At 42.6% G+C, this 27134-nt stretch overlaps 2 protein-coding genes across 5 annotated transcripts in view; both read right to left on the reverse strand.

Annotated features, from left to right (window-relative positions):
* The window catches only part of LOC309538762 (TBC1 domain family member 7-like), a 39530-nt gene extending 34794 nt beyond the window's left edge, over positions 1–4736 (reverse strand). For 3 of the 4 annotated variants that reach the window (XR_014222327.1, XR_014222328.1, XR_014222329.1), the window contains exons 1-2: positions 2587–2706; positions 302–382 (exon numbers count right to left, since the gene is read on the reverse strand). Coding sequence is in view for 1 of the 4 variants with exons in the window: in XM_082234654.1 (XP_082090780.1) it covers positions 302–382; positions 2587–2698 (193 nt within the window). In the remaining 3 variants the exon portion in view is untranslated. Of the gene's footprint in view, positions 1–301; positions 383–2586; positions 2707–4711 lie in introns of those variants that run through there. The other variant, XM_082234654.1, reaches the window with a different exon arrangement.
* An 8113-nt stretch (positions 4737–12849) lies between these two features.
* Positions 12850–27134, reverse strand: part of GFOD1 (Gfo/Idh/MocA-like oxidoreductase domain containing 1) — a 47549-nt gene continuing 33264 nt past the window's right edge. Inside the window, exon 2 of the mRNA XM_082234588.1 lies at positions 12850–16622. Coding sequence (XP_082090714.1) covers positions 15703–16622 — 920 coding nt within the window. The 3' untranslated portion in view covers positions 12850–15702. The remainder of the gene's footprint in view (positions 16623–27134) is intronic.

The following is a 27134-nucleotide window of genomic DNA, read 5'->3' on the forward strand; positions in this document are numbered from 1 at the left end:
GAGAGAGAAAGGAAAACTAGGTTTGCATGTACTTGCACTTTCTGGTGGAAGGTTAGATCTTCTGACAGCAGTTGTTGTTTTTCTCTGATCAACTAAGTACTATAAGCCCTGGATATAAGGAATGCTCAAGAAATTAACAAATATGTGAGCATTAACTAGTCCTGTCCCTGATGTCATGCAAAGGCTTCTTCAATGGAGCATTCAAAACATGGATTGGCTTTCCTTAGCATTACAGTAAGCATATGTCCAAACTTGCCCTTATGTTTCTAATGAAGAATCTACGTTCCCCATATCATCTTACCTAGAAGCACCTTCCACACAAGGATCCGATACATGGATGGGAGAGGAAACCTCTGACTGAATGTGCAGAGCTTCTCAATATCTGTGAAGGGAGGTTTAAGAACAAACACCATTTTAGAACTCGAACGGCGTTATGAATCATCTCTGTTCTCAGCAACTGACACCAACCATGACACATCTGTAAGTGTACAGCACCAATCATGCTTCTAGGAGGCATCAAAGAATCATTCGGGCTTTTCAAGATTAACAAACCCAATTTAAAACACGTGCTTTTTCCACTTTTAGTCCTCTTGCAAAATGAAAACCGAGCAGCAATTTTCAAAAGATTTATGGTAAAGGGTAAAACAGTTTGTAGGAGTTTTCGGTAGATTCATCAGCTGCTGTCAATTAAAGGTAAATAAATTTGAAATCACAAAATGGGTGCCTTTTTGAAATACAGTGGTACCTTGAATGGCTTGGCTCCCAAACAAATTGACTCCTGAATGCTGCAAACCCAGAAGTAAGTGTTTCGGTTTGCAAACATTTTGTGGAAGCCAGACATCAGACGCGGCTTCCGCTTGAGTACAGGAAGCTCCTGCAGCAAATCTGAAGCTGCGCCTCCATTTTTGAACCGTTTCGGGAGTTGAACAGACTAAGTTTGAGAACCAAAGAACCACTGTACTGGTGAAGTGTAATAAATAAATGATAATTGAACAAACACAAAGTTAGTTTTTTTAAAAAATGAAGCCATCTTTAGTGTGTGTGCATATGTGTGTGTGTGTATGTATTTATACACATACACATAAATACACACATATACTGTTTATACACACATGCATATACATATATGCATTCTCAAGTTCAGTAACCCAACAGAACTAATAACTAGTACAGTTCCAGTTTTTTAAATAAAGAAGTATCCCCCAGGCATGTGGAATCTGTGACTGGACTACAACTCCTATAATCTCTGACCATTGGTCATATTGGCTTGGACAAATGGGAGCTGGAGTCTCAGAGTAGTTGGAAGTTGCCCACTCCTACTGTACTACCGTACAAGTCATGGCTTCACCCAAAGAATCCTGGGAACTGTAGTTTGGTAAAGGTGTTGAGAACTGTTAGGCGATCCATATTCCCCTCACAGAATGAAATCCCCAGAACAGTTTAATGCTTAATTCCTTTTTCCCTGGGAACTCCAGGTATTGTTGCGTTATATTACTATTTAGATAGCGTCTTTCAGTTTTTTTAAAAAATAAAGGCAAGTAACAAAGAATAAGCACACAAAATCGAATACAAACAATACAAATTATAACAATTCAAAACAAAAAAATAGCTAATCAAAAGTATTAAAAATCAAATACATTTGGCTTCCTTCAAAAAGGGCCAAGGGCACTCCCTACAAAAAGATGTTAGAAAGAGTAAGGCAAACTAACTACTGTAGTTTTTAGGAGTCTTTGGGAAGAGTCAGGACTGTTTAAAGTGGAAGTATACTGCTTTAAACGTATAGTGCAGATAGGTCCAGAATCTCTTTCCATACAATTATCTCAGGGAAAGCTGGAAACAGAGGAGAGATCATTCACATTAAGTCTTAGGCTACACTCCACATGTTGTGAGAGTACAGAATGTTTTGTGTGAACTAACAAACAGGTGCATTCATTCACACACAAGTGTGTGTGTGTATCTATTCCATTCCCAAAAAAGGCATCGCATAATCTTCAATTCACACAAAATATTCTTCCTTAGAGGGAAATGAGAAATGTTTCCATGCCCTTGTGGGTAGAATATACAGACTGAGGCTGAGTGTAAGCCAAACTGGGAAGAAAGCAGAAGTTACTCAGGCATTGGGATAGACAAATCTGTCAATTTTAGTTCTCTCAATTTGTCATTTTTCCAGTTTTGAATTTGGTTCTTCACATTTCTGCTGCAATTTGTGATTATTATTTTATTTTTAAAAATCCCTATGAAAATTCAACATTTTGGTGCAAATTTCACCTAACGAAAACATTTTGCATGCAGTTTTGCAAATATACAGAGTTTTGCATGGAATCTTCTCCAAGATGCATTTCTGTACACACTGCTTAGCTAGAGAACCACACTGCAAAATTCAGAAAAATGAAAATTTTGACATGTGCTATGTGTTTCAATTCACATATTGTTTTGGAAAGTGCAAACTTGACAAGTTTGCCTGTAAATGAGAAGCAAGCCTCACTGGGTCAAACGGGCTTTTCCTTCAAGTAAACACGCACAGGCTTGCAATTAAGTGAGCTCAAACAGAATGTGTGATATAAAATGGTCTTCTACCAAGCATACCAAGCCGATCATCTTTCAGAAGAATTTCCAGTGATTTCTTTTCTTCAACACCACGAAATCCTACTTTTTCATAATACACCGATCGAAAATTTCTCTGAGGGTCCTCAGCCATGTTTCAGTCTGGGGGAAAACCAGATAATTAATCATGATGGCTTGCAAAAAAAATAAAGTATTATTATGACTACAAAACAATGAAAAGTGCAGTGTTCCTCTTTCAGAGCTTCAACAGTGCAGTGTGGACTCTTCCCCAAAGTTTTCAGGCTCCCTTTCATGGTCCAAGCTCCCCTCCATGACCACTGCAATGCAATGCAGAAATATTTTACACATTATAAACATACAGTGGTGCCTCGCAAGACGAAAATAATTCGTTCCGCGAGTCTTTTCGTCTTGCGAAGCATGGTCCGTCGCAACTGCACCTCTTCAAGCGGCTTTAAAAAAAAAGCGCAAGACATTTTCGTCTTGCGAAGCAAGCCCATAGGGAAATTCGTCTAGCGAAGCAACGCAAAAACGGAAAACCCTTTCGTCTAGCGAGTTTTTCGTCTTGCGAGGCATTCGTCTTGCGGGGCACCACTGTACTTAGAAAGAGATTTTCAGGTGCCTCTTGAAGACTTGTTCATGGCAACAGTCCTTTGTAGCTGTTTAATTCTTTTATCAGCCAGTCACTTTAATGATTATCTGCGCTGTTTTAAATTGCATTTTGTTTTAATCCTGTACATCGCCTTGAATTTTAATACAATATATGGTTTTAATTTTGTTTTAAATGTATGTGCTGCTGTGTTTTCCACTGCTTTTACTATACATCACCTTGATACAATTCTATGGAATGCAGCTAAGAAAATACTATTTTTTTTACTAATATTTTATGTTATGGCATTATAAAAATACTTTTGTGTGTTTATAAATACATAATTAAACTTCCTGAACAGCAGCCATATCCAAAAGCGATCTGTTGCAGCAAAAACAAAAGAGGTTTTTGTCACCTTAAAAGGCTATTCATTTTATTAGAAATTTTTGGGTTCTAGAGTAATGCATTATAAATGTGCCAGAATGCAATCCTAACCATATCTATTCGGATGTAAGTCCTGTGGAATTCAACCGGGCTTACTCTCAAGTAAGTGGGGTTAGGATTACAGCTGCACAGAGCTATCACATCCAGGCAGCCGCAAAACATGAGTGTTATGTCAGCCTGGAGCATGTGTGTGTGTGTGTGTGTGTGTGTGTGTGTTGGGGGGGGGAGTATAGTCCCCTGGCAACTTAAGTAAGTTTTACAATTTCATAATGGCGTAATCGTTTATAGGCAAAGGGTCTTGTGCATTGTGTGCATGGAGCTTACTTATTGAATTTGCCAACATGAACAGTTAACAAGTTTAAATGTCTGCTTTCAACAAATCTGAGGCAAAGCTTATTAAAAATCTAATGCAAAATGGTCATTCCTCCACATTGCAAAAAAGCTCACTAGCATCTTAAAACCTTCCTTACTTATTTCCTCAGAAGAGAAATTTTTTAGCCAATATCCACCTAACAAAAGGCTGATATGTAAAAAAAATAATCATGAAAGTAAGTACAAGGAGATACTAGACGCTTTTGAATCTCTGGCTACAGGACAGAAAAGTGAGGAATGGAGGAACTGGGATGCTATTTGGAGGATGAGGTGGAGTGAGAGAAGATGAGTTTGTAAACACTTGGGAAGCAGCAAATGAAGGCAGCGGTGCAATACCAGATAATATATTTGCAAGAGAAGACGTTTAGGTTTGAAAGTGTGGCCCGGGGCTCAATGGCAGAACGTTTGCTTTGCAAGCAGAAAATCCCTGGTTCAGTCCCTAAGCATCTCCAGGTACTGCAGGGAGAAACCCATGTCTGAAACCCTGGTCCCGGCAACTCATAATATGAGCTAGGTGGGTCAAATGCCTGACGATGCAGCAAAACAGTCGGAATCATAGGATCACAGAATTGTAGAGTTAGAAGTGACCACAAGGGTCATCTAGTCCCACCCCCTGCAATGTAAGAATATTTTGCACGCCTTGGACTAAGACCTGAAAGGCCTGGGTTCGAATCCCTACTCAGCCATGAAGCTTGCCATGAGTGACCTTGGACCAGTGGCTGCTTTCCTCTCAGCCTAACCTACCTCACTGAGTTGTTGTGAAGATTGAACTGGGTGCGGGTGGGGGTGAGGGCGAACCACGTCCCCCACCTTGAGCTCCTTGAAGGAAATGGTGGTATGGAAATATAATAAACAAACGAATGAATGAACGCTGCGAGTATAGGAAGTAAGGGGCGTCAATACGCTACAGGAGATGAGGGAGTGCTGGAAAAAAAATATAGACGATGGTGGGGAGAGAGAAGAGCAGGTAAGAAGGCAGCGGCCCAGAAATGGCACGTGGGAACGGGGAGCGGGTGATGCACGTGAGCAGGAGGAGGAGCGCGCGAGGAGGGCTGGAAAAAGGGGCGGCCAGCTTGGGCACCACAGGGAGGGAGAACCCCGGGCCACCGCTATAGGAACCGGTGAAGTAGGTGCAGAAGAGGGAGGCGGCGCTCGAGGGTCGTCAGGAAAGCGGAGAAGGAAGCAGGGGAAGGGGGCGAGGCGGGTGAAGCGGGAGAGGGCGCTCGGGCGCCCGGCCGCCTCTCCCAACCCGGCGCGCAAACCTGCCTGTGCAGAAGGGGCCAGCGAGCAGCGCTGAGCTCGCTCTCTGCCAGGGCCGCCGCGACCGGCCGAGCGGCAACGACGACTCGGCGCGAGGGAGCTCCGCCCGGCTCGGGCCGCGCAGCCGCCGGCCCGCCCAGCCAAGGGGTGGGGAAGGGGAGGAGGAGGAGGAGGAGGAGGAGGAAGAAGAAGAAGTCGCGGCGGCCTCGGAGGCCCTAGAGCCGCTTGTTTTCCCCAACCCCGAGGCGCGAGCAAACTTGGCGTGCGTAATATTGCTATTGGGATTTTGTTGCACTGGAGACGCATCGGACTGAAACAGCCTCATCCGACCTAGGAGGCTTCAATTTGTAGCCCCAAAAATCTGGAGGGCACGAGGTTGGGGAAGGGTAGACCAAAGGTGAAAACCTTGCAGGATATCGGTTTGACTAATCCTTTTACTGGCCTACTATTTCCACGATGTAAGTTTAAACCTGCTTATTTATGAGTAAATCCAACCTAGTGCAATGGTATTTACTCCCAAGGAGTAAAAAGTGGGCCACTTTTTAACTGTTCTAGACAGCAAATTAGGATTTCAGATCGCTTGCCCTACCCAAAACACTACCCACCCGATTTTGCTAATACCACTGGTCCAACAACACAAGGAGCAGAAGTGGTAACCCAAACTATAAGGACACCAGTTACAGATAGGTAGCCGTGTTGGTCTGCCATAGTCAAAATAAAGAAATTCCTTCCAGTAGCACCTTAAAGACCAACTAAGTTAGTTCTTGGTATGAGCTTTCGTGTGCATGCACACTTCTTCAGATACACTGAAACAGAAGTTGCCAGAGACTCTCAAGAGTCGTCAACAGGCTCATCTCAGCTATCTGCCAATCTCCCATTCCCACCACCCTTCTGAGTAATACCCCTCCCCAACTTCTCACTATATAGAAGGATCTGGCAACTTCTGTTTCAGTGTATCTGAAGAAGTGTGCATGCACATGAAAGCTCATACCAAGAACTAACTTAGTTGGTTTTTAAGGTGCTACTGGAAGGAATTTCTTTATAAGGACACCAGTCACACTGACATCATACCAAGTGGATCTCAGTTCTGTTACAAGCTGCATTGCTGCTGAAATTTAACCATCTGCAGCACAGCCCTAAGCAAACTTTCCTGGGGCTGGCTGGGCAAAGCCTACGGCTGTATGAGGGCCCTTCTCTCAATGTATATGAAATGCCTGCCCCATAGAAGCCCTCCTAGTCTTGTCTAGATGCTGTTTTGGGGAGGCTGCTTGATGTTTTATAATCCATGTCCACAGTTTGGATACCAAGACACGCAGGTGCCTTATTTAGATGCCTAAAGCTGCAGTTCTATATAACACTTTCCAGGGACATAAGCCCAATAGATTTTCCTTTACATCTTAGCAAACATGAATAGTATTGCCCTGTAAATAAGAGGCCCAGTGATTGGCTATTCTTAAATGTATTATTACGTTTCAGAAAATCATCCTGTCACAGTCTTCATTTTACTTTATTTTTAAAACAAACCTGCTACATTCTTTTTTGTTACAAAAAGAGCTGGGGTTGTTCTGCTCATTTTGCAGCTTATGAGGCTTTTGCTTGAAAGAGACAATAGGTGGCAGACTTGGATCAGCTTTTCTTAAGTCTACAATGAACAGAACATGTTTAGCTGGCAGCTGTTGCTCAACCCATTATGGACTCCTCCTGCTGTAACAAACAGGTTTTATTGGTGTCACAAGATTCATAGGCTGGCACCCAAAGAGCTGCTTAGGCATGCCTATGTACATCTAATACGTTGAGGTGGTTTTTTTGGGTGGGGAGGGATTTCACAACCCACTGGGGGCAGGAAGGAGGGAGACAAAGTGCTATCCTCATTTTCAAACCTGGTTTGGGAGAGGAATAATCAATAAATGCAAGTCCCCCTGGTACAATAGAAATAGGTGCATCTGGTACAACTCAAATTAACCGTCATATTTTTATTTTAGAAGTATTCTGACAGAGAGGCATTATTCTGCCTTAGTGGCAGAATAACATGACAACCCATCCAGAAAGTTATTAAAAGGTACCGAAAGATATTGCAGACAAGAGAGAGAGCATAAAGGTGGATGAAATTCAGTCCCAAAGGACACCCTGTAATCTGCAGCTAAAGCCCAATCTTAAACATGCACACCTGCAGGTTAATCAACATTGGAATCAATAGGACTCATTTCTCAGTGAACACTGGTATGGACTGGGCTGTAAGAAGTATTGCCACATTTCCCCATCCCCTTGAGAAAAGGCCCCAAGCTTTCAACAACTGCATCATGGGTAGAAGATAAAAGCTCAGAAACATATATTGCACTGGGATGGCAATCCTAAATCTTAGCTGCCATTATCTTCCAGATAATATTTTATTATAATTTTATAGCCACATATTTTACTGTTTGCTTCTGTTGTGGCCAGATCTTTATTCATTTCTGTACTAAGAGCAAGTACGTGTTTTTGTGTGTGAGAGAGAAAAGGGTGAAGCAAGGTTAACTTCATCACACACAATCCCTTCGGATTTGCTCTCATTTCTGGCTAGTGTTCTTCTCCTAATTAGCTGCTAATTAGGTAATTGGGCCTAATTCCACACAGCCCCTCTGGCAACTTTCTCCAAGATGAAGCCGCCTCTTCCTGTGTAGACTGAGGGTGTTTTTGCAGTTCCGCAGTCTGAATTTTGCTGCTGTTCACATCCAGAGCAATTCAATATACAATTCAAAAAATTTAACACATACACACACCCATTTCCTAGAATATAAGTAAAACATTAACTCATATGCAGGCAGCATGGGAGCTGCTTTTAGTGTTGTATATGAAGAAAACATACAGTACTAATATGTCTGTGCCACTGTAGATAAAGGCATTAAGCTAGTTAACCCAAGGTTTAAACTATAAAGCATACCGTGAGTTTTAGTTCCAAAAATAGGATGTGTACTGTACACTGAGCTGTAATCGTCTAGGCATTACAACCTTAATTTGGTTTAATACTCATTCCCCCCTTCCCAGGGAACATTGGAACTACCCTTCTGAGGTAGATCAGGCAGAGAGAGACTGTGGCTGACTCAAGGTCACCCAGTGAGCTTCCTGGCTAAGGGGGGATTTGAGCCGAGACCACCCCATAGCTGTCAACTCTCAGATTTGAAAAGAAGGGATCAGCAGCCTTGAAAACAAGGGATCAGCAAGCTCACCTGTCCCGGAGACAGTCTACGGGATATCTAACAATCCAGGATAACAGTGGGAAGCAGCGGGAAACGGCGCTAGAATAAGGGAATTTTCCACAAAAAAGGAAGTTTGACAGCTATGGACCACCCAGATCCTAGTCCAGCACTCTAACCACTGTAACACACTGGCGAGATTTGCTAGCGGAGATGTAACATTTTCTACCTGCATGTGAAAATTAATTGGCAGGGCATAGGGGAAGACGATGCGTGGTTTACTGAGTTCAGCTACAGTGATGCTTACACTAGTTGCCCATTTCAGGTGTATTTACAATTTTGGATGTTCAAAGTCTGAAGAGCCAGTGGGTCTTGCATACCCTCCAAGTTTCCCTATTTTCCAAGGACAGATCTGGAATTGCAAAAAGCCATCCTGGCTTCTGATCAGATCCCAGAATGTCCTTATTTTCCCTGCCAAGCTCGGGGAAGAGGATGAGCCAGCGCTTTTCCCGAGCAATGGTGGCAGAGAGAGAGCATCCTGTTGCCGCTACATGGCTGCCACTGCTGGCCTCCTTCCCTGAGCAGCTCATAGCGGCTGCTGGAGAGGAGGGTAAGGAGGAAAGGCAAGGCCCCACCTTGCATGACACACCAGCCCTGAGGTGCTGGCAGAGAGCAGGGCCACCCTAGGTGAGAAGGGGAAGCAGAGCAGAGTGCAAGGAATCTCACACATACACACACACTTTGTGCATCCGCATCTAGTCTGGAACCTTTCTAAAATTTATTTCTTGGTGTTTCTTTTTGTAAATCTACCAAAGAATTAAATAAAATCAGGGTTAATTGCTTTTTTTCAGGACAGTGGAGAGTGTGTGTGCTGTGTCCCATTGGTGTGGTGGAAATGGTCTGAGGGGACAAAAATGGGGGGCAGAAGAGGGTTAGTTGTGGGGAGTGATAAATGTCCCCATTTTCATCTGAGGCATGTTGGAGGGTATGGCATTGCGTAGTCGGACTAGGACCTGGGAAATAAGGATTTAAATCATTACTCAGCCAGGAAGTTCACTGCTTGACTTTGAGCCACTCACGATCTCTGGGCCTAATCTACCTCAGAGTTGTTGCTGTTTGCGAGACCTAAGCTGCAGACTCCTCTTACTATCTGCCTTTCCTAGCCCAGTTACTTCCACTCACCAGATTATTTTCTATGCCCAAAGCGGGAAGACCAAAACATATCAGCACAAAAAAATGACCCCCCTCCTTTCACTGGCACACGGGCCTGTCTCCCTGCCAGCTGGCTCCTAGAAAATGTCGCTGGCTTTTAAGGTTTACAGAAGAGTTTTGCATCCCCTATAGTTATCTGCAGAGTCAGATAATTGACCCATGTAGCTCAGGACATTAAAAGGCAGTGTGTATCCCAAAGCTATATTGTGGGATGGCAGAAACTGAGCCTGGGATCCTTTTGCATGTGAGGATTTAACCATTATAAATCCTAGACTTGGTTTTCATTATGTGGAACTCTTTGTGTTCTTCCGAGACTCATTCCTCCAAACAGTAGCATTTTCCCAGTGAACTGGAATACTTTTTGGGTGTCCCAGGTTGCCAATTGGAATCTTGTAGGCTACTTTTGACAGAGGTGGGAAAATAATTCATTGGAATACTCCATTTCAAATGCATTTTTCCACCATGCCAATAGCAGCAGCCCAACTTGCATAAATTAAGCAGCTGAAACTTTCCTAATCACTTTGCCTCTGTGCTGGAAAACAAGCCATTCACTAGTTTAATTTTTTGTAAGCTACTCTGAGGGGGACATAAGCCCTGCCCCAAAATTGGCAACTGAAGGTGCTGATTAGGGTGGCCAGATGGAAAAAGGAGAAAAGGCTTGTACACCTTTAATTGGCGTGCACAATTGAGCCCTGTTCTCATACTGATGTTAGTAGAGGAAGAAACAATTCCCAAGTGCACAAAACAACCAGAAACTTCCATTAAAGGTAGACCCTGGACGTTTATTTGCTTTTTAAAAAGTCAACCAAGTGGCAACCCAACCATAAAATTGGGCAGGAGGGTTAGTTTGGGTCTCCTGCAGTAACTCTGGTCACCACATTTCAACCAAATGCTCAGCTGTGCCTTATTGCAGTTGCCTTTTGCATCTTCACACACATCCAAGGCAGCTTACAACATACATCTCAATAATATTAAGTTTAAACCTGATCAACAAGAACGGTAGCAGATTTAATTTGCTTACATGTTGTTGCTCCAACACGTTCCATGCTGCTGACAGACGCAGAGCTCCCTTCTTTTTTTGGAGTTTCTCATACCAGCTGGATTGACTTTATGGGGGTTTGAAATCACACTCCTTTTCTGGTACGGCAAAGACTGGCTTCACTTTCCTTCCCATTGTGCAGAGTCTGAATTCAGCAAGTCAAGGAGTCACATATGGGCTGTTTTCTCTCCATCTGATGGCCTTGGCGATTGCAGTTAGTAGCTGCAGGTGGGTGGGAGGCATTTGTGTATCAGCTGAAGCTGAACAGAGGCACAATGGAGAAAAGCTACTTCCTCTCCCTCTGATTAACAGCTTGACACCAGCAGCTGACGGTTTATCTCCACACTGTGGAAAAAAATATTGCTTTTTGCCTGTTGTGTTGGTGTTAAAGACACATGAGCAGGCAATTTTATTTCCTGGTTTGTTTGTAAACCCACCAGTAACTGTCCATATATCTTTATTTTTTTAAAAAAGTAGAACCCTATACACACACCTTTACACTTTGATAACCTTACGCCAATTCATCTGTCATTGTTTTTAGCATTTCTGTTCTGTCCATGTTTACTGGTGCCATACTGCAATTGTATCCTAGCCATACAGCTGCATCGCCCAGCACTTGTTTTTATTATGTTACCCCAGGGTTCTATTGAGAGTTAATGAGCTCTTGCCTCAAATATTAAAGGAGCCTTTGAATTAGCACAGAAAGATTGGCTATAAATATCCATACTGGCCATTGCAGGAAAAAGTGTTGTGGAAGCATCTGCACAAGCGTGTCTGCTTTCTCCAGCTTGAGCCCCTTTGTTGGCAAGAGAAGCTCTGTTTGGAAAGCTGATGGCAATCAACTGTATTTGGAGCACCTGTAACCCCTGGCCAAGTAGAGAGGTTCTCAAACCCCTTTCCTTAGGAAAGCCAATCTCTTCCACCCCAACCCCCAACCCCACTTAAGGCAACAGCCAGCCAATATATGAGTCTGTATCCCCAGCTTAGGCCTATTTGCATGCCTCGCCACCAACATATCTCACCCTAAGAAATGGGTAAAGGTTTTGAGCATTTCCAGACAACCTGTTTATAGCGAGCGTTTATTCCAATTTGTTTGTGGGGAGGTTAGACAATGGATCAAGCAAGCATTACCCCACACTTTCCAGCACATTTCCTCATCACCTTCCTTATCATAAAAGATCAAATCTTTGGGGGATGTGGTTTCTTTTCACTAATAAACATATCTTTGTGCACACTTTCCCCTAATGTGTGTTATTTCTGTACACTGTTTTGGTTGGAGAAGTGCGAATTTTCAAAGTTTTGTTTTGATTCACGTATTCATGTTTTGATATGAAAATGAATTAGGTAAGTTGGTGTTAAAATGCAAACTGAACTAATCCCCCCCCCAATCCACTTTTCTGAGTAACAATGATGTTTCTGGAAGTCTTCTGTGCCTACCCAGTTTAGCCTACAATCAGAGAATCCTGGAATGTGCTAGAAAAAAGTGGCATCTCTTTAAAAGAAGGCTAATGCCTGGCAAAATTAGTTCCAAATCAAGGAATGGAAACCTCAATTGGGTTCTGGGCTAAGTCAAAACACAATCAATGTCTCTTGTTATACGAGCTCAAGCTTTAGCTCGGTAAACCTCTCTGATGGCACAGCTGTTTTGCTCCATGTTGAGGAGGTAATTGATGTGAAGAAGCCACTGTTGAGTGTCTGGCTGAGAGTTTCTGAAGCTGATATGTATGATGGTCACTGGGCTGCGATGATATGCTGCAGGCATCTGGCAAGACTCAGATTAAACTTTCCCTAACCCAATTAAGTTGGGGAGGAGGGGAGTTATATTGTAGTGTTACAGCATCCATCACCATCTCAAAATGGTAATCTCTAGGATTCATCCATTATCCCACACCAGAGCCTCACACAACTCTGTTCCATACAGAACAGGTGAATAATATTGGGGTGTTAGTGATTGGCTTACATTTTTCAGCAGAAGTTTTGGAATGGGCAACCAGTTAAAACCCTTTTCTTACCTATGTGCTTCCCTTCTCTCTTCTCCACCCCCCCAAACCCCCCCCCCCAACTTTCAGAAGCAGAAATATTGGCTATTTCATTCAAGTCTGTAAAATCAAACTGGTATACCTGTAAGAGATGGCAGGAGAAAACTGAAAAGCTATTTCACTGCAGGAAGAAAACACAACTGAGGAACAGCCGACAGCTGCAATCCCATTTCCTTTTATGTCTTTATTCACTGTTTAGCTTCTCTTTATTCCAACAGTGCAAATATGTAAGAACAGCGGGAAACCCATGTTTTAAGCAGCACATATATGCTCATGGCTGGCTATAACTAACTACATTCCCCAAGCAATGGAAAAGGAAGACACGGATATCATCCTTTGAAGGAGGAGGAGGAGGACAGACTTTGCTGCAGCCGACAGCCACAAAATGCAACTTTCCATTAAAAGTAGCCAAGCTGTCAAAATGCTAGAAACCACCACAGGCCTTCCCTTTGCTTTAAAAAATACTCCCATATCCTCTTGCTATAATTTAAATGTGGTTTCGTTTTTGCTATCTACAGTATAAATATATAAAATATAGACTCTGTTTTATCACACACTTTTTGTTTGATAAATAACTTTTAAAATATCTACTGTACATAAAATGCCCATGCAATGACATTTTGTATATACCTAGTTTGCTTCTCTCTCTCTCTCTCTCTCTCTCTCTCTCTCTCTCTCTCTCTCTCTCTCGTGTACACACACACACACACTTGTAAAACACAATAAATATATACAGCAATAAATGTACACTTGGATTTAAGGTTAAAAAAATAAAAACAAGGCATCATTTAAGATCCAGATTAAGTAGAGGGTTGCAATTAATCACTGAAAGATGATGGCATGCTAATTCTACACATAAGAGGATTTATAGAACTGGGTACTCTATTTTCCTCTCTGTTTTTTAACATTGTTAGTGCACCACCCTGACCGATATTCAGCATAAAAGAATGACAGGAAAACAAAGAGATGATTGAATTGACTACACCTTTCCGCACTGGTACAAAATGACACCAATAAAATGGATGGGTAATCTTTAAAAAAAATGAGAATCCTATAAAATAGTATAAATGATACAGTTAATATGCTAGTCATTCAAGTGCTTTTCAAGAGGTGGTGGCTGGAAACACAGCAACACAAATGGAGAGCCTTTGATTTATTGTATTGTCATATCGTACAGAACAGTGTTTCAGTTCTCAGATTTCTTGGAACTTGCAACCACCCCTTCTAAGCTTATCCTCCCTTCCGTGATCTAATGCCTCCAGTGCCATCTAGCAGAAATCTGCTCCTCTGCCCAGAAATCTTATATGCATCTTATGTGCATCCTGCTGTTGCACACCAGAATCAGGGATGGCTAGTACAGGTAACCTTTAGTAGGAGTGCTGTTACCCACTCTTCCTTCATTTCATCTTTTAGTCTCCCATCTACTGCTCCAAATGCAGGAACCCCTTCAGGTGTTGGAGAAGGAAGAAGGAGAGTCTGCATCAAGGCATTGATCCAAAAAAAAATATGTAACTGGAATTCAATGATGCAAGGAAGTAATAAGATAATGTATTAACTACCTACAAAGAAGTGAAATGGACTGAATACATTTAAAGTCCTGTAGATACCAAAAGGAAAGGTAAACTCCTTTACTGTTCTAGGAGTACCCAGTTAGATTTTTTTCAGTGCAAGCTTCCATGTCATCTCAGTGATGATGTGCAAGCCAAGAAAAATTTATCTAGTAGCTGTTCAGGTAGCAGTCTCTACATCTCACCTAGACTTTGGACAAATCATGCTCTGTTTTTGTGCAATTTCCTCCTAAAACATGTTAGGTTTTGTTGAAACCTATGCTTTTGAAAATCTTGTCCTGGTGTGGGCCCTAAAGACCAAACCCCAAGTCAGAAAAAGAGAGTCCTGTGACACCTTAAAAAAACGATCAAGTTTTTGTAGACCGTGCACGCCTTGTCTGATGGGCTACTTTGTGCATCTAACAAAGTAAGCTCTGGTCCATGAAAGCTTTTGCACAGTACTAAACATGGATAGCTTACTCGGTTAGAGCAAGGTGCTGGCAACACCAAGGCTGCAGGCTCGATCCCCGTAAGGGGCAGCTGCATATTCCTGCATTGCAGGGGGTTAGACTAGATGATCCTCAGGGTCCCCTCCATCTCTATGATTCTATTTTAGTTTTGCTATGGCAGACTGACATGGTTGTCTCTCTGGAATTTATCAACAATCCGAGAACATAAGGAGACTGGCTGGTCACCCTGTAAGTAATTTCCCTTATTTCTCTGCAGATTGTTGTGCGTCATATTGAATTCTTCCAGGGCCCTAGGAGAAACATGCTGCTATTTTGGAGCTGCATGTATTTTTTAAAATATACATGTTTCTGTTTCCTTGAAAGGGGGTGGGGGGTGGGGAAGTCCAAACAGAACATAAACCATTATTAACTATGAAAACCAAGCTGCCAAATTTTCCAGGTCACACAACACAGTCATACCCAAAGTGTTCTTATTCTATGAAACTGATACAGGTGCATGGGTTACTGAATGATGCAGTAATCAATTAGCATGCTATTATCAGCGGGACTGCAAGTGTCCATGTCAGAAGCCAGCCAGTTTTGCTTTCTGCAAGGAAGGGGCTTTCTGATAAGTCACCAGCTTTGCAGCCTGCTAACTGGTGAGGAATGTCTCAAACTAGACTTCCCCGAACCTTTTATTCACAGTAAACACAACTGCATCATCTATGCACCTGTAGGTTGTAAATGGATACTGTTCTACCTTCCTATAATGCTATTTTGTAAACAGCTAATGCAAGTTTCTCTTTAACAGAATCTCGAACAACTATCAAAGCAAGCATGTTGAACGCATCTAATATTTCAGCACCAACTAGGCAATGTGGTTTAAATAGCAAGGATTTATTCCCTATATTGTCTTCCTTGTCCAAGGCCTGAGACACATGGCATGTTTTTTTCATTAGGAAAGAACTGCAATGGCCCACTTTTTTCTGAGGTGACAAAAAAACCCCCCCAAAACCCTAGCAGTACAGAGACATTCTGCTCCTGCGCATTGCTTCGCTGATCAAGTAAGCAGGGCTCAGCTCTGGCTCCTCAGTCATGATCGCAATGTTCTGCCATTCACCCAGCTGGTTCGATTTTTTAATGGTGTCCACCACACACAAAGCATAGAGACAGTCATCAAAAGTCGCAGCCATTGTGAGCGGCCGCCCGTCCCAGGTCCGTCTGTCATCTTGATCCTCAAACGCTTGACGGACAGCCTGCACCATCTTTATAGTTCCACGCAAGTATGGAGAAGGGATGTCGCTGAAAGCCTTTTCGGGCAGCAGGGCATTGCTGACAGGGGTGGAATCCTTCAAAAGGAGCTCTTTTTGTGGCGAGCTGTTGCTCTGCCCATACAAATCCATGCCTATTACAGTCAGCCTCCCGCTGGAGCCCACCACAACAATATCTTGCTTAAATTCCCCGGGCACGTTGAAGTTGAGGGTGACGGTGCAACACACCCCGCCTTCCAGGACCATCTGAAACGTGCAAAAGTCGTCGCTCGTGATTTGGCGGATTCCCTTGATGTAGTCCGTCTGTTTCACAAAGGTCTTAAGCAGCCCGTGTACTTTCACAGCCTTCTGGCTAGTGAGGAAGGTCAAGAGGTCAATGATGTAGGTACCAACCGAATGCAGCCCCCCGCCCCCCATCAAGTCATCGCAGCTCCAGTTGTATTTCTTCCCCAGCAGGCTCCCGCTGTGAACTTGTACCTCGCACACAAGCAGTTCTCCAACGTAGCCCTCTTGGATCAGCTGCTTCATCTTCACAAAGGCAGGTAGGAAGCGGAGGACGTTGCCCATGATGCTCATGAGCTTGGGGTAATAGTGTGCAGCTGTCATCATCCGAAAGGCATCCAGTGGAGTGGCTGTCCTGTCGCAAATGACGTTCTTTCCAATCCCTGTCAGACATTTGAGAGAAAGAGTAGGTGAGGTTAGGACATCTCATGGACCTACAGTCTACTCAAGTAATCCAGAAAGGTTGAAGCCATTTAAATATATATAAAGGTAAAGGGACCCCTGACCATTAGGTCCAGTCGTGACCAACTCTGGGGTTGCAGCGCTCATCTCGCTTTATTGGCAGAGGGAGTCGACGTACAGCTTCCAGGTCATGTGGCCAGCATGACTAAGCCGCTTCTGGCGAACCAGAGCAGCGCATGGAAACGCCGTTTACCTTCCCGCTGGAGCGGTACCTATTTATCTACTTGCACTTTGACGTGCTTTCGAACTGCTAGGTTGGCAAGAGCAGGGACCGAGCAACGGGAGCTCACCCCGTCGTGGGGATTCAAACCACCAACCTTCTGATCAGCAAGTCCTAGGCTCTGTGGTTTAACCCACAGCGCCACCTACATCCCTCATATATATATGGGGGGGTTAATCATTAACGCACAATCGTGGCTTTTCTTATGGCTTCCAGAAGACACAGTGAAGATATTCCATTTTAGTTTCACTTACAGAGAAAGTGGTGTGAGCTGAATTCAGGGCTTCTGACCATCACAATGTGCAAACAGCTTTATTTCTTGGCATGCAAGAAAATGTGATGCCACTCTGAAAAGGGCGACTATGGAATTACCTCACAGAAAATAACCTGGGTATTATCTCAAGGGTTATAATTCATTTCCTTGCATGTGTACTGCCTATCCATTGAATTCTCTAGCCATATTTCCATCATTACAATAGTGATGTTTTTCAAAAAAGTTTCTGAATATATACTTTGAATTTATTGTACAGACCATAGATTTAAAGCACATTCCCCTGCCTGCAAAGATTCCTGGGAACTGCAGTTTACCCCTCACAGAGCTGCAATACACAGCATACTTAACACACTACAGTTCCCAGGATTCTTTTGGGGGAGGGTGCTTTCAGTGTCCAGTGTGTATGCAGCCTGTATCTCTTAAAACTAAGAGTGTTAACTCCAGTTCATGGTCACAGATACTACATTTTACATAGACATTCCTGTCATCTCCAAAAAGAGGCATAATTGAAGCAAGCGAGCCCATCCAACAGGTCTAAAGCCTCTTCTAGTTCAGCATGAGCTATATCATCTCAGTAAGATTACCAAACAACCCTTTATTTAAAGCAGGCCACCCCTGATTTAAAGGATTGTTCCTTATTTGACAGTATTGCCATCCTACACAACAGTGGTTTCTAAACTATTTCCTGGAGAAGGCTTATTTCCTCAGAAGCTTATCAAGGGTTCTTGAAAGAGGAGGTGGGTCATGGAGGACACTCCTTGATGTAAAGTTATGGAAGGGTGCTAGTGAGATGTTCCACACACAATTCATGATAAAACAGCAGGAGACCTGCTCGAGGCCTAGCCACTGCTCTGAATGACTTAATGGTGCCACACCTTGCATAACTTGCTCCAGGATTTTTTGCTGGGTGAAAATATTCATTGGTGGTAGCATGTTTGAAATGGCTATAGAAGATAAGGGATACTGAATATTTCAGAATATTCCCTGCTCTAACAGAACAAACCTCTCTGATTTTTAGCACTTTGATCTGGCAACCATAGGCATGTTTATTTTCTACTGAGCTTTTTCCTCAAACGTCCAGATTGCCTGTTTAGTGCCTCCGAACCTTTGTTACTAAAAATCAACCATCTCCCACTGTGTCTCCTTGATTCATATAAAATTAGGTTTGTTTGGCTTCAGAGAGAGAATTCATGTAGCTGACCTACATTCCTTTAATAGGTAAAAGTTCCAATTGTACCTTTGGCTGCAAAGCTATTCAGTGTAAATCTGTGATCTTAACAAGTCTTTGTCAACAGAATATGTCCTCTCCGTAGGACTCTAGGATTGGGATACAGCCAGAAATGCAGAAATCCTGCCTTTATAGAAACCTGCATCACATTTTCCAAGCCCCAAAGGCACATACCAAACAATTCATATGGCCAAGGGGGTAGAAGTCTCAGCACAGCAGTGGTTGGCAGCAGCCTTCGCAAATATATGAAGACTTTGTTCCATTGCTTCTGGGCTTCCATTGGCAATGCCCTTGAAGCCCTGCATTGCTCAGGAATCACAATGGGTATGGCCCAATCCCAGAGTGGGTAGGCCATTTCCTGTTAGAGGCGATGATAACTTATCATCTGCTATGAGAATTCAAGTATCAATACATAAAGATCCTCCAAACTAGAATGAAGTACTGCAAAGAGCAAACATTATGTTATGAACAGGCCTTTCTGGAAGTGTCCCTACCCACCCCAATGAGGGTGGAGGAAGCCCCAAAGATACCAGAGGTGTAGGGGGACTTTGTTTATGCTGCTCAACTTCCCTGCCTAAGAGTTGGTGTGCAGGGCAGCCTAGCAGCAGCCGCCACTTTCCCACATAGCCTCCAGCCAGCCCCAGAGCTTTGTTTTAGTTTTAACTACCCATCTTTTTTAATTAAGTTAGCCTCCACTGTGGTGCTCATCTTTTGGTGGGCTGGGGTAGTACTTGCCCATATTGTGTTGTTGGATGAAAATTTTAGGCATTGTTTTACATTTGCTGGTTTTCAATTGATTTTACCTGTTTGCATTTTATCTTGTTGAGTCGCTTGGAGACCTTTTTTGTATAATGCAACTACCAAATGTAAACAAATAGTAATGCCTAATAATAATAATATTGCCACCACAACTCCCATGAAGGTTCTGGTTTATTGCTGTAGGGCTGTTGAGAACCCCAGCAGCAGGGGTTGGCAACTGGAAGGTCAGATACTATTATTATTATTGTTGTTGTTGTTGTTGTTATAGTTGTTGTTATTATTATTAATACCCCACCCATCTGGCTGGGTTTCCCCAGCCACTCTGGGTAGCTCCCAATAGAATTAAAAGCACAATAGAATATCAAACATTAAAAACTTCCCTAAACAGGGCTGCCTTCAGATGTCTTCTAAAAGTCAGATAGTTGTTTATTTCCTTGACATCTGGTGGGAGGGCGTTCCACAGGGCAGGCGCCGCTACTGAGAAGACCCATTACCGAATTTCAGTCACCTGCGTACAAGAACCAGCAAAATCTCACCAACTTCTCTTAAAAGCTGCCAACTCTTGCCTTAAAAACTGGCCAGGTTCCTTATGAGCTCTGGATCAAATGAGCACTGCAAATGTGGTTTTAGAGGGAAGGTGCTTCTGAGAACAGCATTTGAAAGCAAGTGGTGCAAGAGACCCATGTCATTAGATACTGCCTCAACTTGCAGGCATGGTACATTGTTAGGCAACATATTTCAGTATTTCAAGATGGGTGGGTCGCATCACCCACTGCCGTGCGACTGCACAGAGTGAGTCACAGCAGAAGCTCAGGACTTTAGATTTATACAAATGTGCATATGTATTTAGAAAGACTGGCTGTGGCCTTGAAAGGAGTTGCAAGTGCTTAGTGGACTGAAATGAGCCAGCCCTGTAAGCACATGACACTGCTTTATACTGTCATGAGTTTGGGGTGGGGGAGTAGACTGTAGATCGAGACCTTTCTAACCCTTGGATCCAGCAAGTGTTATTATAAGCAAGGGTTCAAATTCCTCGTGAGGTGATAGCCTAGGTAATGGGCCATTAAGGGAACAAAGGAAGTGAGGTGGACCTGTTCCCTCAACCCACTGGTAGTTAGAAAGGCAAAGACCACAGTTGAGAGTTGGGTGATTTGAGCTAGAAACTAGAAGTGGAAAAGTAGCAGGCTAGGAAGCCAGAAAGTCACAGCAATGCTTGATTTCTGTTTGAATTCAAGTCTGCAGCTATAGGAGAAGAAAGTTCCTCTTGGGGTGTTAATGCTGTGAACCTCTCCATCATAGGCTCAGGTTGTGTATATGTGCAAATAAACGATATATCTCTGCTGTAACTAATTCCAAAGGAAACACAAACCCTGGGTAACTTCCTGGAACACCGTAACACTGAGATTGGGGTGGCGTGCAACAATATTCTGAGAAACAAACTAGACTTGATGTTAAATGTGTCTGCTTTTAATGTGTCATTTGCATTAAAAAAACAAACAAAAACCATGCATTAGTTGAGGAGAGACTAGTAATTGTTAGGTCCTAAGGAAAAATCCTCCCCTGAAGCTAGTAATTTGCATCGGAAGGAAGTCTCTTATTGGCACTTAGGCTGGATCTACACACATCAAAAAAGCGCTTTTGGAAAACACGTTGTAAACTTCAATATGCGAAATCACGTTGGCGAAAGATGGGAGCCATCTGGTGTCACAGCATTATAATGCATAGCATATAAAACACTTTTTCTTTCCTAATATAGCTGAGTCCTTAGTTTGGCACCAAGTCAAATCGTTGGTCTATCTATCCCAGGGTGCCAGAACAAGGTCTTTCCCATCCCCAGTTCCTGAGATTCTGAACTGGTAGGGATTGAATTTGCGGGTGCCTGTATGCAAAGCAGACAACCATTGAGATCCTCTTCCTGTATAATGTAACCAATGTCTTTTATAATCTGGATTCAAAACTATCTAGATTATAAAAGCTTTGCAAAAATTTGCGATTTTCAGGTGGTCCACAGGAGTACCTGTGGTATAAGATTATGAAGGGCACAACTATTTCAGTTTTCATTGAGTGCAGCGAGAAAGTTGTAATAATTTGCCCTGGTAAGATAAAAAATTGATTTTTCTGCCTGGAGACAGATGGGTGGATGCTCCTGGGCTAGCAATTATTTGGATCGAGAATGGTTGAGCGGTACAGAGAGCAGACTGGCCAGAGAATGAGAGATTGACAGAAAACTATCCAGGATTCTCTCTACATTGAAATGGCTCATGGAAGGATACATGGGACAGGAAAGACTATAGTTTTAAAATATTGGAGACAACCTTTTTTTGAAAAAATTGCTGGCCATTTCACCTGGTAGGGATGGTTGCCCTAAGAGACCAGCCTCCATAGGTGATACATATTTTTTTTTTAGTTTTGTCTTTTAGGAACACTTTTTGCAGCCATCTGGTCAACACTGAAGCTTTGTCATGCCTCAGTTTGCATGATCATCTGCCAAGTGGTTGGCTTGCTTTGCTAGCAATAGGACTACAGTCTGATTTCATAAACATTTGGGATTATGTAATTTGGGAACAATGATCTCTCTGTGGCATGTTGCTTTTTCCTCTCCTCACTGAACAAGCTGTTGTTGGTGACCTGAGTGTGAGCGTATTATACACGTTGTTTTGGCCCAACAGAATAAGCAACCCTATTGGTCATGTGGGCACCAGTGAAGCAGCATGCAGTCCACTAGGTCACCTCAGCATTCTCCAGCTCTTGAAGGGATAATCTGTGTCATGGAGCTCTTGAATCACACAGGGCAGCTACTGGGGCAAAATGGGTGTTATTCAGCTAAGATCTACTCAGAGCAGAACCCCAGTAAAGCTGTGGCCTTATAAGGCTCACTACGGAGAATCCCTGAATTACAGCAGGTACCCCTGAAGTATGTACCATACCAATGTTGCCAAGCTATACCTGTGTGAGATCAATTTTATTTGAGGGAGTTTCCCTAAAGAATTATGCAAATTTTAGTTCAGTGGAAGTGAAGGCCTAAGTGTACAACAAGGCTTAAAGATTACACAAGTGCAGTTTATCTTCACCAAAGAGACTTCCAGCAGGCATACTGATGCAGAAAGACCATTGACCAAATCACTAGGATGGGTGACTTCTATTTTATTGTTAAAAAAAACAAAACAAATTAAGCCAAAAGCAGAGGCAATGCAAGCCAAACTATGGGATATAAAAGCATGCCTAAAGAAACTCTGGTGAAATCAGACCTTTTTCCAGAAAGATCTATGTCACTAAGGAGCAGATGATTTAAAAAAGAAAACAAAATATACCGTATTTTTCTCTCTATAACACGCACCAGACCATAACACGCACGTAGTTTTTAGAGGAGGAAAACAAAAAAAAAAATATTCTAAACGAAATAGTGGATATATGATTTTTGTGGTTCATGCTGTGGCCACAGACATGTGATCTGACAGTGAGTTTAGAGTAGCCCAATGCAAAAATCCTGAGGATCCATGTGGATCCATGCTTTGTAACCACGGAGGAGGGAAGGAAGGGAAACCATGGATCCTCTGCTCACGACTGCAGCAGATTCCCCCCCCCCCCGCCAGCCGCAGGCATTCGCTCCATAACACGCACAGACATTTCCCCTTACTTTCTAGGAGGAAAAAAGTGAGTGTTATGGTGCAAAAAATACGGTAGTTAATAAACTGCCATGGCAGTTCCCAGAAGATCAGGCATTCTAACCCAAGGTGTCAGATTACTTTATGCTATATCTATTTGTGTCTTAGCATTGTTTGTTTCCCCCCCTTCTAGCTTATCCACAGATGTCTGGGGCAAAACCAGCAGAACACAGACATCTGGCAGTGCTATTTTCGCTGACTCTGGCGATGTCAACTCTAGCTAATTACTTTCTCTTCCACCTCCATCTCAGAAAGGAATCAAATGCCTCCCTTCACTAATGGAAAGCAAACATTCTCAGCATGTCCTCATTACATTATTAAAATTCTTGCTCGCTCTGCAAATGAAAGCACAAGCGTTCAACATATGGAACTAAACACCAACGACAAACAACACTTGTGCTGTGTGTGCTGGGGACTCAGGCCTACAGACTCAGAGGTTGTGGGTGCCCAATGTAATCCCCATCAAATAATTCAAAGACAGAATGCAGAAGATTTTGGCAACGTGGGAAAGGCTCTTCCAGAAACAAGTAACTTACATTAAACATAACATACACCAAAGACTCGCTGACTTCATCTCATCACTATTAGGCAGAAGTGTTTCATTATTCCCAAATTTAACCATAGGAAATGACTGAAAAGATAATGGATGGGTTTAATCCCAACGTCTTCATTCTGTGAGCAGAAGGGACTTCTGTACTTCCACTCATAGGAGGACCCATTCAGTGATCAGAACTATCTTTCTATGAAGGACAGTGTGAGGACCCCATGTGAGAGGCAATGAAGGGGAGAGGCCACAGGGTTAGAAGCTGTTAGAAGAGAGGGATGTGCCCAGGTGAGAGCTGGGGGGGCACACCTTCCTCTGTAGGGGATGAAAGTTAAGATACAGTGGTGAGAGATGATTTTGCAGTTTCTTTTTCTTCTTTAGTTTCTTTCTCTTTCTTTCTTTCTTTCTTTCTTTCTTTACTGCAGATTAGTTTGTTCTTTTAATTTATATTGTGAAAACTCCAATTGAAAAATTCCAGAAAAGAGAGAACAGAACTATCCTCCCATGAACGGAAACTCCTGTAGTTCAAAGAGTGAAGACTTTGGATCCAACCCACAGAAGTTTGTCCAAAGCCATTCAATAAGTTCATGGCTCTGTGAAGTATGAACTTTGCAGCCCAACCCAACAGATTATTATTTCAATTCCCGTCCCACTAATTTTAATGGAATTTCTGTCTGGGTAAGTAGGCTTAGGAGCAAATGTTAAGCCTTGCAGGTCCAAATTCCCTATTTTTTAAATGACTAATGGTCATCTTCTCCCAAGAGTTTGCATAAAATGGTTTCCCATTTAGTATCACATTATTTGTTAAAGGATGCACTAAGGCAGAACTGGAGATTTCTCTTCCAATTGCGTCCTGCTTGACAACATTGCAAATAATGGCTTGCTTGTGGTTTTCCCACCATGTAAGTGTGTGGCGCACAAATTTTTAGGGTGGAAAGTCTGATTAACTCGTATGTTGGACGTTTTAGTGATGTGTGATTGCACAGACATAGAAAGTTGCCTGCAAAGTAAAGGCAAAACAGTGCACTTGAACAATGGGAGGGTGTGGGGGGAGCCTGTGGGCATATCTCTTCCTACTGTAATCTAATCAGAAGGGTAAAGAAGATACTACAGACACACTTCCAGGTCTAAGAGAGAAATGAATGCTGTAGAAGGTAGTTCAGCAACTGCCCTTCGTCCTGTGTTGCAAATCTACAATTTGCCTACAAGCGGGGAGGAGGGCATGTATAGTTTGTGCTAGAAAAATCTAAATGGCTTTAATAATTTTATATATACTATATATATATATGCATTATCCAAGGCACAGAAAAGAGAAGAGCTATGCAGAGTCCGTATCTGGCTGTATACACACCATATTTTAAAGCACATGACATCCCTTGGGAAATGTAGTTCAGGGTGCTGGGAATTATAGCCCTGTGAGGGGTAAACTAGTTCCCAAGATTCTCTGGTGGAAGTACTGTGCTTTGAAGCTATGGTGTGTATGCAGCCCCCCCCCCCGTGTGTGTGTATGTATGTATGTGTGTGGTGTGTGTGTGTGTGTGTCCCCAATTCAAGACAACTGTTCTGAATTTCAAAGAGGACCACATATGCTATTAAATATTTTAGAAGGATTTTTTAAAAAAGAGAGACTCTGCAGAGTGTATTAAACAAAACAACAACAGCAATGGCATTTTGCTGCAATTCATTCCAGCTCTTCTTTCATTTTTGTCCAAAAAGTTTGTTTTTGTTGTGAATTAGTTTTTGGCTTTTGTGAGAATATGAACCTAGTACATGTAAGAATATAGTCCATACAGAGGCTGTGGAGAAGCTGGCTTTTTACTTGAACAACTGGACAGAATACTGCCTATGCATTTTCTTTTATCGTTTACACTAGACTTACAAAGGGATAGAAGGTTATACTTTTTTCACGAAAGCTACAAATCAGGGCCAGCTAATTAGCTAAAAATGGGTATCAAAAAGACTATCATTCCAGGCACTACGAAACCTTATGAGAGTGGCCCTACAGGTTAAAAAAAGCTCACATTCTATACTGGAATCAGGGCGAAGAGTTCAAAAGGAAGTTTTAACTTAAGAGTATGTGCCCATCCATTTCCCTGCAGGCATCTGTCCTCACATGACCCTTCCCATTGCCTCCTATTACCCTTCATGGACTGTGCCTTAGTGACATACTTCATGTGATGTGACAAGTTGACGTGCCCAGAATCCAAATTCATCCCATAGTACAGCCCTGAAGTACCCAGTGACAGTCGCATTAAAGACATCAGCAGGGGGCAAAGCTCATGGAAAGCCATTCCCTTTGGCTGTTCCATAAAAGGTCACGTCTGGCTGGAATAAGTAAAAGGGAGGAAAGCACGGAATATGACACACCACAAGACTGGTGTACTAGAGCCAAACCCTGGTACAGTGTAAGCGTGCAGCTCACACATGAGTGCAATTCCTCCTATCTCATAGAAATACCGCTTGTCATTAACAACAGCTTCTCAGTATCCTAAAAATCAGTGCTATTTTTCTAGAAAAAGAGGTGTCGGGACTCACCATGAATGCCTCCCTTGTTCTCATCTAATGCCAATGGTGCCCACCTGAGAGGTTCCAAAGAGTTCTGACTTTAAAAAGCGCTGCTTTTAAACTAGGGTTGCAATATTTCAAAAAGTAAACGGAAACGTTGTTGAGCTTTATTCGCAAATTTGCAAATGTCGTGGTATACATGTTTAGCTACGTGCACCAGGATTTGCAGGTGCCACCAATCAGCTGATCACCTGGGATTTCAACCCCCTTCTGGCCCATCCATACCTGGCCCCATACCTGACATCATATATGACATTTAGGGCTGGTGGGCTTGGCTTCGTCACTTGCAGGGCTGGGCAATATATCGATATATCGTCCAAAACCAGTTTTAAGTCCATGATACTGGTGTCATAATTTTTGACCTGGTGATATATTTGTGTGTGTGTGTGTGTGTGTTTGGGAACCACTGTGGTATAAGATTATACCGTGAAACCAGTCAATTCCTCTCCATAGCTCTATCCTTATTTCAGACATTGTGATATATTAGCATATCACTGTTTAGCTGGTGATATATCACAATGTTGAAAACCAGATAACACCCAGCCCTAGTTACCCATAGGCTGGAGGTTCCCAGCTGCTGAGCTATGGTTTCTGTGTAAGAGAAGCAGAGCTATCTTTGGAAGAATACAGAGAAAAGCTTGGGGGGGGGGGGATATTATTACCAGTGGTAATGTGTGACTTGGCCACATGAGTCCAAGGGTTAATGATGCCCTCAAAGTTACAGCTTTTGCCTAAAAATAACTGTGCACTTTATTGAGATATGAATCAGATCAACATTTCAAAAGCTAACAATGCTTTGAATTTGTGCTATCCCAAATAAATGATCTTGTAAGCCACCTCAAAAACATTTTAGCTAGAATTGGTGGCAGGAAATAAATAAATGACAGTCATTATAAGGGGCAATTCCTGTATGATCAATGACTTTATAAAAATAAGGATCTCAGCCAAATATACCTGAAGCTAATTAATGTTGTTGATATATTGGTCTGTCAATAATGCTAGAACATTTGGTCCTTAGGTTTGTAGAACTTCCCATTCAATGTTATGAATTAACTGCATCGCTTTTGCAAGACAGAGCTGTCCTTGCCATGTCAAATGTAGCTGCACATTCCGGTTTATTCATCCTTTACTTTGGATTCTATCATCATAATGAAATGAGGAATGACAGAAAATTGAAA

The sequence above is a fragment of the Podarcis vaucheri genome (assembly GCF_965113315.1).
Source record: "Podarcis vaucheri genome assembly, chromosome: 8".
In the NCBI taxonomy this organism is placed as follows: Eukaryota; Metazoa; Chordata; class Lepidosauria; order Squamata; family Lacertidae; genus Podarcis; species Podarcis vaucheri.